At 46.8% G+C, this 14,851-nt stretch overlaps 1 protein-coding gene across 1 annotated transcript in view; it reads left to right on the plus strand.

Annotated features, from left to right (window-relative positions):
* DNAlig4 (DNA ligase 4) overlaps positions 1 to 14,851 on the plus strand; it is a 594,766-nt gene that overhangs the window by 16,154 nt on the left and 563,761 nt on the right. Inside the window, exon 2 of the mRNA XM_045745582.2 lies at positions 10,704 to 10,873. Coding sequence (XP_045601538.2) covers positions 10,704 to 10,873 — 170 coding nt within the window. The remainder of the gene's footprint in view (positions 1 to 10,703; positions 10,874 to 14,851) is intronic.

The raw sequence follows: 14,851 nt of genomic DNA on the forward strand, positions 1-14,851 counted from the left end.
TCGAGTGCTGTAGGCGTATGGAAGATGGTGAGGAGGGGGGAGGAGGAGAGGAGTTACTGTTTGGAAGGGGAGTCCCCTTCCATAATCACATCACATAACCCCATGCCTTGTAACACTATGGATACCACTTCTCTTTCTAAATTTTTCAAACCAGCCCCTGCTTGCCTTAAACTCTTTCTTATCTGCATCACTCGTTGCAGGGGTATTCTTTAGAAGGTCTTCGTGCAACACCCTGGCTTTCTCACAAATAATGGCCTCCGAAACACTATCACCCCTCAACTCCTTGTTGTGTATCCAAATTAATAACAACTTTTCCACTTCTTCAAGTATTTGTGGTCTTTGTGCCGTTAATGTTCTTACTCCTTTTGCCACTTTAGCACCCATAATCTTATTTTTCTTCCTAAGTATAGTGCATATTGTTGATGTGGCTTTGTTGTACTGCCTACAAAGTTCAACAACACGTGTACCGTTCTCATGCTTCCGAATGATCTCTTGTTTCTCCTCTATTGTCATCCTCACAGGAGCTTTCTGGCCTTTATCCTTACCACTGGCTTTCTTGGGACCCATGGTGAGATATATAATAACAAATTGTATAGACAAATCACCAAAAATCCAACAAAACACTGAAAATCCGCGAGAAGAATTGATGTGGGGGTAGTCACTGAGCGCCAGACAATAATAAACTGAGGGGCGGCGGGGCGGAGGGGCGACGAACGCGCTAGGTCGGCTGTACGCGTATCAACAAACTCGCGTCCAAACTCGCCTCCCGAAGTAACCCTCGCCTTCTGAGACAAATTTTTGGAGTAAATACACCTCGCCTTCCGAAAACCTCGCATACAGGGACAATCGCATTCCGAGGTACCACTGTACGTCGGTTCCGTCCTTCCAGAGGTTTTCGGCTTATCGCATCCAACCTGGTGTGCGAGCGGCCTTTGCAGCTTACCTCCTACGTGACCCGGATTATGCCTTGGAAATGGATCCGTCCACGTTCAGGTTTGGGACTTCGTTCCCTTTCTGGCTCCGTTACGAGGTTCCGGAGTCGTCCTGGCTAGCAGACTGCCCCTTGTTTGGTCTGGATTCCTGGCATTCCTTCTGTCGTTCCCGCGCGCTGGAGTGGCGGGAGGCTTCCACGGTGCTTCAGGTTTTCCTGGGGGGTGGTCTTGAGTACCTGAATGAGTGCTTGTTTGCCCCTGCCCTTCCCCGCGATGTGGGCGTTATTCAGCTCCATGTGCAGGTTCCCTCCCTTTCGGCGGCGCTCGTGGCGGAGGACTTGCGCGCTCGGGGCCTTTTGTGTTCGGCCTTGCGGTTCTTTTCCCTCCTGGAGCTGTCTTCGGATTGGCTCGTGGAGGATGTGGGGACGCTTGGGTCCGTCCCGGGGTCCGGCACCTTGTCCTCGGCTGCGCGTTCGTCGGCTGCCTTGTTGAAGCTGTTCACGCCGATTTTGCGGGATGCGGTTTCCCTGTTCTATGCTTCCCGTCTCGCGTGTCGGCAGGCGGTGCTGGGTTCCTCCGTGGAATCTGCTTGGGCTCTGGCTCTTAGGCGTTCTTCACCTTTTTGTCCTCTCCTGTTTGGGGAGTCGGCCGTGGCGCAGTTTATTCAGGCTGCGTCGGCGGCTTGTCGTCCGATGTCGGACTTGTTGGTTTTCCGGGGGTCCCGGGGTGGGTCTTCCCGGAAAGGTCGTGCCAGGGCTCGGGGTTCCTCTCGTCGTGGTAGGCCTCTGGTGTCAGGTTTGGGGTTGGCTCCTCCTGCGGACCCTCCCTCGTCTGGTCGGCGCGGTGTTCGCGCTGTGCGGGGTTCTGGGTCTCGTAAGGGTCGCCGGCCCTTTCGCGGTTTGCCCCTTTGACGGGGCGATGGGGGGGCGGCTTGCGCTGTTCGCCCGCGCCTGGTCCCACGATTCGTGGGCCTTTCGGGTCGTGTCTCGCGGCCTGCGGTGGCGTTGGGTGGCCCCTTCCCCCTTTGGGGGGTCGGGGCTGGCGGGGCAGGCTTCTTCCCCTGAGCTCTGTCGCGTCGTCTTGGAGTGGGTACGCTTGGGCGTCGTCGAAACGACGTCGTCCCTCAGATGGGTTTCCCGTCTGTTTCCGGTTCCGAAACGGGACTGCGCGGACCTGCGGTTCATTCTGGACTTGTCCCGTCTGAACCCCTGGGTTCATTGCCCCTCCTTTCGGATGACTACGCTGTCTCAGGTTCGGCTCCTCTTGGAGCCGGGAGCTTGGATGGTGTCCCTGGACCTCCGGGACGCTTATTGACATGTCCCGATTCATCCGCGGTTCAGGGACTGGCTCGGTTTTGTAGTGGGGCGTCTGAGTTACCGCTTTCGTTGTCTCCCGTTCGGGTTGAACCTGGCACCTCGCGTGTTCACACGCCTTACACGGGTTGTGGTGGCTCGTTTGCGTCTCCTAGGTGTTCGGGTGTTGGCCTACCTCGACGACTGGCTGGTTTGGGCTCCCAGCCAGTCAGCTTGCTTGCTAGCCAGGGATTTGGTTCTTTCCCAGCTCGCCGGGTTCGGGTTCTTGGTGTACTGGAGGAAGTCCCATCTGGTTCCCTCTCAGGTTCGGACTTGGCTGGTTCTCGTTTGGGACTCTCGAACCGCCTCCTTGTCTCTCCTCCGGAGTCTCTCCTGCGGCTGCGGTCCCGCCTTCGTCTGTTTCTGGAGGGTCCTCGGGTCACCCGGCGGTTGCTCGAGGGGCTGTGCGGGAGCCTGAACTTCGCGATGGTGGTCTACCCGCTGGGTCGGGTTTGGCTTCGTCGTCTGTTCCGGTTCCTTCAGGGTTCCCCCTTCCGCCTCTCTCGCGATCGCAGAGTTCGACCCCCGGGGGCCTTGCGTCGGTTGCTGCGTCACCTTCTTCCCCTTAGGGTTTTTCGGGGTTCAGTGCCTTGGCGCCTACCTGAGCCCTCGCTCGATGTGTACACGGATGCGTTGTCTCTCGGCTGGGGTTTTGTGACCAGTGCTCACCAGGCCGGCCAGGGGCGTTGGGATCCATCCTTCCATCGAGCTCACAGCACGGTGCGGGAGTTCGCGGCAGTGTGGTTTGCTCTTGAGAGGATTTGGGTGGCCCGCGGATCGACGATTCGGCTCCATTCGGACTGCTCTCTGGTGGTTCATTGCCTGAACCGCGGGGATTCGATGCAGTCCTTGTCTCTTTGGGGTTGGTCGCTTCGGGTGACTCGTCTGCCGAGTTCTCGGGGTTTGGCTCTCCTGGCGGTTCACGTACAGGGAGTGTCCAACGTCTTGGCCGACGTCCTGTCTCGCTTCATTCCCCTCTCCACGGAGTGGACGGTCGACGACGAGTCCTTCCATTGACTTTGCCAGACGTTTGGGCGCCCCGAGGTGGACCTCTTCGCGTCGGCGTGGTCGTGGCGTCTTCCCGTGTATGCGGCGCCCTTCCCCGATCACGAGGTTGTCGGGGTCGATGCCTTTCGGCTAGACTGGTCGAGGTGGGGGTTCCTGTACCTCTTTCCCCCAGTTCGGCTGTTGCTCCAAGTCTTGACTCTCTTAGAGACTTACCAGGGGAGAGTTGTCCTTCTGGCCCCTTGGTGGTCAGCCGAGCCTTGGTTTTAGGCGCTGGTTGCTCGGTGTCCGAATCCGAGGGTTTTCCCGCGGCTCCGCCTTTTTCAGCAGATCGGGCTGGTACGTCACGTGGCTAGTTCGATCTTCTCCTCGATTCTTCGCATATGGGTTTTTTGACTCGAGTTTATCATCATCTCTATGGTGATCAGGTGGCCTCCTTGTTGGTGTCCCACCTGAGGGCTTCTTCTCGGCGGCAATATGAAGTTTCCTGGCGGTCCTTCTGTTTCTTTTTGTGTCTTCGTCGTGTTAGTTCCTTGTCTGTTCAGCTGGTCTTGTCCTTCCTCTCGTGGTTGTTTCAGGACCGTCATCTTATGCCTAACACTGTCGCCTCGTATCGTGCGGCGCTGGCGGAGCCGCTTCAGCTTGCCTTCGGTATCGATGTTATGTTTGCGCCGTTTCACAAGCTGTCTCGTGCATTGTTTCACCTCCGGCCTGCTCATGCGCCGCCTGAGCCGTCCTGGTCTTTGGACAGAGTGCTCGCTTTCCTTTCGTCTCCTCGTTTTGTTGTGGCCCCTTTGGTCCAGGATTGTTTTTCCAAGGCTCTTTTCTTGTTGGCTTTGGCCTCTGGGGGTCGGGTAGGGGAGCTTCATGCTCTCCTCCGGCGCAGGGGTTTCTGCTCTTTAGTTTGTGGAGATTGTTTTGTTTGCTTGCAGCCGTCTCCTTCTTTTCTGGCGAAGAATGAGACTGCTGCGTTCTGGAGGGGTCCGTGGGTGGTTGATGTTTGGTTGGTCAGGCCGTGGGTGCATCATGTTTTGTGTCCGGTTGCGGCACTTCGCCGTTATTTGTGCGCCACAGCTTCTGTGTCCGGGGACGCGCTGTGGGTTGATCCGGTTTCCCTTCTTCCCTGTTTGCGGGTTCGGGTCTCCTAGGTCGTCCACAGGGTTATTAAGTCCAGCCAGCCTGCGGTCTATCCCCGTGCCCATGACGTTCATAAGTTCCCGGCTCTTGCTGCCGTCTGGCGTTTCATTACATTCAACGCTGGTTTTTTTCTTCTTTTTATCAGACGATTTTTACATAAAACTTATACACCTGACTGCACGTAAGCCTGTCTGTAAGGGTGCCAATTTTGGAGAAAATTGGTTGATGTCAACTTCAGCCACAGATTTTAGAACCTTAGACTTTATTATTTGCTGTTTTTTTTTCAATTGACATAAACGTTCAAATAACTTTTTAATTTTTTATTCAATTTACATGAAACTTACACAGTATATGTAGAGTGCATGTCTCTAAATGTTGTAGATAGCTTTTTTCTCTAAGTTCAGTTATTGATTTTATAATAGCAATAAACATGCCATATTTGCATAATTTTTTGGGGGAAACTTTGAAAATTTGTATTAGGAAAACTAAAGATGTTTTGGAAATTATCTATCTACAGATCCTTTATTATATGCTAATATGTCAGAAAAGTGTCACAGAATAATTATATCTGAAAAGTGTGTTTATTTATTCAGACTTGAAAATGTGTAAAAAATGTTGAAAAAAACAAAACAAAAAATCTCCCTTTCTATTTACGCTGCAGTACTGACTTGGGACAATTGCAGCCCTTTTCATATACAACTAGTAAAAAAATATTGGTTGACATTGAACAACTTTTCCGAATCCAACCTAATGGCCCATGAATGGCAATATACTAAAGAATTGTTCATGACTTTTGTTAGGCCAAAGCTAGAATATGCAGCTGTTGTGTGGTGCCCATATCTTAACCCTCAAACCACTAGGGGCCCTAATGGAATTCACACCCACAGGCGCAAAAAAAAAAAAAATTCCAAAAAATTCTTTCGTCTTATAGAAGTGTTCATTTTTGTTCCCTGATCACGGAAAAAATAACAAAAAAATCGAGGTGGCATATTTTAGCCGCAATAGGGTAGGGAAGTGTGGCAAAAAAGGGGCGTTGGCAGAGCCTTCGCCAGATGAGGTCTACTCCGCCCGAGCTGTCAGACGGCAGTTGCCACAAATATATTATTACCTAATTATTTCAATGTCTCTGATTGATTTTTTCTTAGTTTTTTTGCAGTAATATTATTCCATACAGTGAATTGTGGTATATTTATATTATAAAATGTGTGAACCATCGCTGTACTCAAAATTATGGTGTGCATATTAGTGATTCAATTATTATGTTCATAAAACAATAAACAAATAGTTTTGCTGTTGTTACACTATATACACAGGTTATATATAAGTATTTGCACGTTTTGTACACCATAACGAACTACTAAGTTGGTCTTGTGAGTCAAAAAGCAACGAGGAGTGACCGCCAAACACCAGCGAGCCACTCACTGCCACTCCCTCCCTCAACACCACCTCACTCACCCTCATTCACCTCCTACAATACTCTTTCTGTATTTATTCACTATACACAGACATTATATATACGTATTTACATGTTTTGTTCACCATAACTGTACATCTAAGCTTGTATGGTGAGTAAAGGCCACAAAGACGTAGCTACTCACACAGGCAGCTGATCGGCGGCCGCCCTCAAGGCCAGACGCACTAATATTTGTCCTTCAACAATATTGTTTGTGGTGTTATTACGCTATATACACATATTATATATAGGTATCTACCTGTTTTATTCACCATACCTGAATAAATAAGCTGGTATGGTGCCCAAAGACCATAGTGGCCATCAGTAAACACCATGCCAAGACGTGCAGACGACGCTCCTCCCTCACCAAAATGGCGGCTCCCAACCTACTCCTCTCGCTGTTATCACACTCTATACACACGTTATATATAAGTATCTACATTTGTGTTCACCATATCGAACCACTAAGTTGGTATGGTGAGTGCAGTCAATAAATGGTGGCCACACATAGTCAGAAGACGACGCCACAACCCTCCCTCGCACAGCCTTACGCCTCCCTCCATGGAGCACAGCGCTAAATATCACCACAATCCTGCTATTATCAGAATCCTGGTCAGTTTTATCACAGTCAGGGGGCTTCAGTAATACTATCACTGCTAAATAATAGCAGTATCATATATATATTGGTATTTGTAGGCGATGCTGTGGTCACAAGCTGAACAGCGGTGCTGTGAGCTCGTGCTGCGTGCGCCAGCCTTGGTGGCTTGCTCAATACTGACGCTGTAGCACCCAAGAATGTTGGCCTGGATTTTTTTTCTAGGTGGCATCTGGCAACTATCGGTCGTGGCTGTACTATAGCTGCCCCTATCCCAGGCGGGGAGTTTAAATTATAGCGCTAGACACGAAATCATATATAAATGATGTGCGCGGTTTCAGTTTTGTCACTGATATCATTTATGTATGATATGCGCGGTTTGAGGGTTAAGAAGCACATCAACAAACTGGAAAAGGTGCAAAGACATGCTACTAAGTGGCTCCCAGAACTGAAGGGCAAGAGCTACGAGGAGAGGTTAGTGGCATTAAATATGCCAAAACTAGAAGATAGAAGAAAAAGAAGTGATATGATCACTACGTACAAAATAGTAACAGGAATTGATAAAATCGACAGGGAAGATTTCCTGAGACCTGGAACTTCAAGAACAAGAGGTCATAGATTTAAACTAGCTAAACACAGATGCCGAAGAAATATAAGAAAATTCACTTTCGCAAACAGAGTGGTAGACAGTTGGAACAAGTTAGGTGAGAAGGTGGTGGAGGCCAAGACCGTTAGTAGTTTCAAAGCGTCATATGTCAAAGAGTGCTGGGAAGACAGGACACCACGAGCATAGCTCTCATCCTGCAACTACACTTAGGTAATTACACTTAGGTAATTACACACAGTCAGAAGACAACACCACCACCCTCCCTCCCTCCCACAGCATTACTCCTCCCTCCATGGAGCACAGCACTAAATATCACCACAATCCTGCTATTATCAGAACCCTGGTCAGTTTTATCACAGTCCGGGGTCTTCTGTAATAATATCATCGCTACATAATAGCATGAGCAAGTATATTATGGCTTTTTAGGTGATGCTGTGGTCACAAGCTGAACAGCAGTGCTGTGAGCTCATGCTGCGTGCATCAGGCTTGGTAGTTCACTCAATACTGAGGCCCCTAACACCCGGGAATTTGGCACACGATTTTTTTTTTTTAAATGGCGTCTGTTTTCAAGAGCCCTGATGAAGGTGTGGTGAACCCCGTGTATCCGCGGGCCGTTTAAATCTTACGTAGTACTCCAAAGCATCATATGATGCGATGCGCAATTTACTGCAAGTCGGTCAAAGCATCATATGATGCGATGCGCAACTAAAGGGTTAAGAAACATGGGGCAGCCTACCTGCTGAACACCGAATGAACCTTTTTGACATTTGTTCTGTTTAAAAATTTTTTTTATTTATTTTATTTTTTTTATTTTTTTCTGGGGGAAGCCCCTACGGCTCCCCGGAGCTATCCATGGCTGATATGGATACCCTAACTATTTTGCATCAGTCGATGTGGGTGGAGTTCTAGGCCTACCGGGAACCACGAGGCAGAACCTGGCCCCCTCAGAGAGGCACAGGGAGCAATGGCCCATAGAAATGCACGTGTGATTTGGAGCATTTGGTCGTGTGGCTCCAGTTCCGGTCTTGTCTCAGTGCTGTGACTTGTTTGCAGTGCTGCTCTTACGGTGGTTCTGAAGCTATCAGGCTTCACAGAACCTCCGTGAGCTGGGAGTAGTATTCTCAGGTACTTGGGCTGCATGTGCTTAGGGTCATCTTCCCTGAGTGCCCTGTAAGTACCACCCTTGGGGCTTGGGGTTGCCTTCCACAAGTCACCTTGGGTCTACCTCTGTTGGCTTTTCGCTGCTTGGCGTTTGGCCGCCCCCGAGGGTTAGGGGGTTTTACTCCCTTGTTTACCATGGGGTAAGTGGTAGTTACAGCACTGGTGGGGCGCAGGGTACTGCATAGCTAGTTTTCACCTATGACAGCGGCCGGCTGTGTTCCCTCTGGGTATGTTGTCCACTTGCGTGGTTTTTCTTTTATATTTGTTTTTGCCTGGTAGGGGGGTCTGCCTTGTGTTCCCCCCCCTTATATTAGGTTCGTTTGTGTGGTGGCACCCCCTGCTTCGCCCTCACGGGTGGACACGTCCCGTGGGTTCAGCTTTAGCAGTTTGCTTGGTAGTTTGGGGCGCCGGTTAGCAGTGCCCTGCCTTGGATAACCCTTAGCAGACCCAGTCTAGGGGCCATGGGGAACCCCCCGGGGGCTCTCGGGTCCGATAGTGGAGATCCTTGCGTCCCCTCTCGCTTTTGTGCGAGTTGAGGGTTGCTCTGTCCCTTTGTCTCAGGGTGACTCCTTGTTTTTGCCTCCGTCATGCTGCCTGTTGGGTCGGTGACACATTCGACCTTAAGTCCCCTTCAGTTTTAGACCCCTTGGTCCGGGTGCTGCTTGCTCGGTGTGCGAACCCGGTTTGCCAGGGATGTTTTCCGTGGATCTGCCTCTTCTAGCGGGTCGGACCGATCTGGTATATGACTGGTCTTCTCCGCTCTTTGCATCTCGTCTTTTTGACGCTGGTTTATCACCATTTGTATGGTGATCAGGTGGCTTCGTTGATGGTGGCCAACTTGAGAGCTTCATCTCAGCGATTCTTTCTGCCATTTTCTCTCTCTTCGTAGGTTGTCTTTTATTTCTTATTGGGTTATCTTGTCCTTTCTACCTTGGCTTTTTTCAGGAGCATCATTTGATGCCTAATACTGTCATCTCGTATCGTGCAGCACTGGTGGAGCCGTTCCAGCTTGTGTTCGGGGTGGATGTCACTATTTCCCCATTCTGTAAGCTTTCTCGTGCTTTGTTTCACCTCCAGCCTGATCATGCGCCGCCTGAGCTGTCCTGGTCCTTGCACAGGGTGCTCTCCTATTTTTCCTCTCCTCGGTTTGTGGTGGCCCCTTAGGTTCAAGATTGCTTTTCCAAGGTTCTGTTTCTGTTGGCAATTGGCCTCTGAGGGTCAGTTCGGTGAGCTTAATGCTCTCCTCCAGTGCAGGGATTTCTGCTCTTTCAGTCCTGGTGGTCGGGTTGTTTGATTGCAGCCTTCTCCTTCTTTTCTGGCGAGGAACGAGATGGCTGCTTTCCAGAGGGGTCCTTGGGTCATTGATACTGGGTTAGTCAGGCCAGGGGGTGTATGATATGTTATGTCCGGTTGCGGGTTTTTGCCATTATCTGTGCGCTTTGGCTTCGATGGCCGGGGATGTGCTTTGGGTTGATCCAGTTTCCCTCATTCCCTGTTCCAAGGCTCGGGGTCTTTCAGGTCACCTGCAGGGTTATTAAGTCTAGCCAGCCTGCAGTCTATCCTAGTGCCCATGATGTTTGAAAGTTTACTGCATTGGCTGCCGTGTTTTGCAACATGTCCTGGGCTGATATTCGGGTGTGGTGATTTTGAAGGTCAAACGGGGTCCTGGCTGCCCATTATTTGGTTAACATTCCTGCTCCTGGACGTTCCTGTGGTGCTTTGGGTCGCAGGTTGCAGCCAGTTGTCTTGACTTCGCATTGAGGAATGTGTGGCAGCCACTTCCCGGGTAAGTTCCTCTTTTCCTTATCTTTGTTAATGTAGCTCCAGGGAGCCGAAGAGGTTCCCCGCAGAAAAAAAGCGTTGAATGTAATGAAACGCCATTTTCTGGGTGAGACCTGGAAGCTCCCTGGCAACCCTTCCTCCCTCCGGTCAGTGGTTTTTCGTGTCGTTTCATGCTTCCAAACTAGAGTGCTGGGTAGCCAGCGCGGGGAGGTCCGGGGCTCCCCCTCTCGACGAAGGGAGGGGAGGGCTGTGTGGACGAGCAGCGCAGCAGTGGCATGTGTGACGTTTGTTTGTTTCCTTGGGATTAGAGGGAGTTCTGCCTCTTTTTTGTTTTTCTTTGTACTTTTCTTATCATGTGGGGTTTGTTTTGTTATGCCTACCTTTCTGGGTGCTTAACCCCGGTCGAAGGCAGGTAAGGAAAACCTCCAACCACAAGGGGGGTATTTTCCAGAGCTATTGCTCCCTGAAACCTCTTTGAGGGGTACAGGTTCTGGCTCGTGGTAGGTTGAATGCTATAGACTTTTGCCCCAGTCTAATATATCACACATTAGCCTGATAGCTTCACAGAACCTCCGTGGCTCACCCAGAAAATAACATTTCATTACATTAAATGCTTTTTTTTTTATATTGAAGAGATGTCTGATGCCAATTGTGTTTTAATTTGTATTTTATATTGAAGAGATGTCTGGTGCTAATTGTGTAGCATCCATCATACCATGGTCACAAGTTTGCCGCATGCTTGACAAGGTCCAGTCTGCTGTGCGAGCCTCCAAGAGGGAGATGCTGCTAAGATTTATTACTCATTTCCGAGAGCTTCTTCAGAAGAAGCGGCAGCAGGAACCAAATACAGTAAGCTGTACTTTTCTATTTGGGGGATACTGTTTAATGAATAGGGGTAAATCAGTTCTGATTTTCTGTATTTCAAATTTTTGCGATACCAGTAATGTATGCAACAATGAAAACTGATAAGTAACAATTGCAGGGAGTTGGTGGTGTGGTGAATTAAAAAATAGTTTGAAATGAAGCAGTTTACTAGTTAAGTAACAAATGTTTGAAAACAAGGCATTGTAGAAGAGTGCCTCACAATTTACCGATAAGAATGTACATTTTGGATGTCAGTTTTAGGTAATAAGTTTTTCATTTGTGATTTTTAGGGATAAAATGGGCCGGGTAAGTTTTATGGGTGAAACACTATACTGTGCCACAGGAACATCTGGAGGAGCTGATACAACAATGCTTGTTTTAATGTTTGAAATTTCACAATGCTGTACTTGCTGATTTATTTAAAATATGAAACATATTCAGTATGTTGGCTGCTAATTAGGAAAACTCCTATATTTGATGGTAGTATCAGTAAATTTTTGTAGTACAATATCAGTGCTGTTTCATTATAATCAGAATTTATTCTGTTATTTTAACATATTATGCCCCTAAATTTGGATTTTGAGAAAGGTTTGTACATTATATAAAAATCATTTATAGATCATATGCATTTGTACAAAGGTAATATATACTTGTACAACAAACTGTCTTCATCATAAGGGTCAAATGATCATAACCAACCTTCCAAATCCCCCGTTTGTAAAAGAAAAACACTACACACGACTCATAACTGATAAAATATGTAGTGTACGGTACTTTTCTCATACAGTACACCAGTCAGGTTCTCTGCTTGAACATGATTGAAGCTTCATCCCTGTAATGCAAATACCAATAATTGCTAACAGAACCTAACCTTATCTAGGCTTAACTATAAAATATTTTATATTATGTATATAATAATATTAATTCATATTTTAAAAAATACTAACTTTGAATATGCAGTACCTTAAAATTCATGAAATGCCTTTGGGGTTGGCTGCAGTTTGGCATGCCTAAACTGGAAAATTAAAAGCATTTCTAAATACAGTGGCACCTCGACTTACGGTTGGCCCTACTTACAAATTTTTCGAGTTACAACAGAAATTTTGTCGGAAAATGCGTCTCGACTTACGAGCCTTGTTTCGACTAGCAACTTTGTTGATACACGTATGGGTCAACTGATCGCGTGGTCCCTGGTGGCACGGCCGACCCTGCCTCAGTTTACTAGAGCCGCCCGCTTAGTGACGATCGTGCTTGAAAAGAATTTAATTATTTTTTTGCATTTTGGTTTTTTGAACATAAAAGTATTATATATCATGCCATGGGGTCCCAAGAAAGTCAGTGGTAAGGTTCAACCTGAGAAAATAGTTGAGTAGAGGCCATAGAGGATGTCCCTTCCTCATTAATTAATTCTCGTGCTACGTCGTTCGTTTTGGTATCATTGTGTTCGCAATTAAATTCCGTACAGATGTGTATGAATATAATGTACAAAAGCCTGGAGTGCCTCCCCGCAGAAAAGCCTAAAGTTACCCGTGAACGAGCACCAATTTGTAAACTGCAACCTAATGTGTATACTCGTTCAGTTTGATAACATCAATTTTCCTGTTACGTCTTTCATTTTGGTATCAAATTGTTCACAATAAAAAGGCGCGCATTTTAAAACTAGTCCCATAATAATAGAGCAATAACTGGAATTTTAACAAATATTTTAATTCTGGAAGCTCATCATCACAAAATTATTTATATCTTTCCAGTGTTCTGATATAAATTTTTGTGTTACATCTTTCATTTTGGTATCAAATTGTTCGCGACGTAAAGGCGCACATTTTAAAACTAGTCCCAACATAATAGCACAATAAATAGAATTTTAACAATTATAAAATTTTGACCAAAAACCTATTTATAATCATATAAGTGTTCGGACATCAAGTTTCATGTTACATCTTTCATTTTGGTATCAAATTGTGTGCATTCGAAAGGCGCTTATTTTGATACTATCCCGAGGTCGATTGGATAGAAAAGTAATTTTATACAAATATTTTTGTAGTGGATGCAAGTCCGGTCCTCGGTTAGGACTCAGGAGAAGAATAATGGACGAGAGTCCGGTCCAAAGTTACCGATAGTGCTAAGAAAATGTGTGAAGTATGGGATGAACTGAAAAGTTTTGTTGAAAAGCCTCACCCAGATAAAGCTGTGGCAGGCCTTTGCATTGATCCTTTAAATGACAATGTGATGTCTCACTACATACAGGTGTTAAAATGTAGGGAAAAACAAGTGTCTTTAGACAGATTCTTAGTAAGACAAACAAGCAGTGAGACACAACCAGGTCCTAATGGTATGCCTGTAAAACGTAGGAGAGAGAGTACCCCAGAGATAAACATATTATACTGTAATATGTTTATGATAATACTGATAATATGATAATACGGTACTGTATTGTAGCTAGGACAAAATGAGAGTTATTTGGTATAAAATGTATTTTTAAGTTAATATTTTTGGTGGTGTGTAATGGATAAGTTCAATTTACATTATTTCTTATGGGAAAATTCATTTTGACTTACGAATTTTTGGCTTACAACCCGTCTCTGGGAATGGATTGAATTCTAAAGTTGAGGTGCCACTATACAGTACTTTCTTTCAGCTAATAATCAGTTAGTGGTCATTAGAATTAAGGTGCGTAGTTAATTTGAAGAATACTGCAGCTTCAAGGAAATTTTTAATCCAACATTCACAAAAACTGGGTAGATGTGTAAAATAGCTATGGATTTCTTTAGAGTGTTACTAATCAGTAATTAATGCTGAGGAATCCATTTAAGAGGTCGTTTCTGGGGGTAGCCCCATTGGCTCCCTGAAGCTATTCGAACTCATATGTGTTATTTTAGGGTCATCAGTCACAACGAGTTCTTAGGACTACCAGGGACCACTTAGGCCTAAAAGAAAGAGGGAACCAGCCCAACGGGTCGGCCTCTCACCACTTCAGTTCTTGTCTTATGTGTTTGTCGGTCAGCGGTCATCTATGGCCTCGCCTTCCTGTAATGGATTTTGCCCTGTGTGGCTGTACCATCTGTAATTACCTAGGTGTAGTTATAGGATAAGAGCTACACTCGTGGTGTCCCGTCTTCCCCAACACTCTTTGTCATATAACGCTTCGAAATTACTGACGGTTTTGTCCTCCACCACCTTCTCACCTAACTTGTTCCAACTGTCTACCACTCTGTTTACAAAAGTGAATTTTCTCATATTTCTCTGGCAGCTTTGTTCTGTTAGTTTAAATATATGACCTCTTGCTCTTGAAGTTCCGGGTTTCAGGAATTCTTCCCTATCAATTTTATCGATTCCTGTTACTATTTTGTACGTAGTGATCATATCGCCTCTTTTTTTCTATCTTCTAGTTTTTGCATATTTAATGCCTCTAACCTCTCCATGTAGCTTTTGTCCTTCAGTTCTAGGAGCCACTTAGTTGGCACGTTTTTCCACCTTTTCCAGTTTGTTGATGCGCTTCTTAAGATATGGGCACCATACAACAGCTCCATATTTCAGCTTTGGTCTAACAAAAGCCGTGAACAATTTCTTTAGTATTTCTTCATCCATGTATTTAAAAGCAATTCTGAAGTTAGAAAGTGTAGCAAAGGCACATTGTCCTCGCACAATGTTCTTACTGTGGTCCTCAGGTGACAGTTTTCTATCTAGAACCACCCCCCTATCTAGAAAGATAGGGGGCCTCGTAGCCTGGTGGATAGCGCGCAGGACTCGTAATTCTGTGGCACGGGTTCGATTCCGGCACGAGGCAGAAACAAATGGGCAAAGTTTCTTTCACCCTGAATGCCCCTGTTACCTAGCAGTAAATAGGTACCTGGGAGTTAGTCAGCTGTCACGGGCTGCTTCCTAGGGGTGGAGGCCTGGTCGAGGACCGGGCCGCGGGGACACTAAAAGCCCCGAAATCATCTCAAGATAACCTCAAGATAA

Source organism: Procambarus clarkii, chromosome 16 (assembly GCF_040958095.1).
Source record: "Procambarus clarkii isolate CNS0578487 chromosome 16, FALCON_Pclarkii_2.0, whole genome shotgun sequence".
Taxonomy (NCBI): Eukaryota; Metazoa; Arthropoda; class Malacostraca; order Decapoda; family Cambaridae; genus Procambarus; species Procambarus clarkii.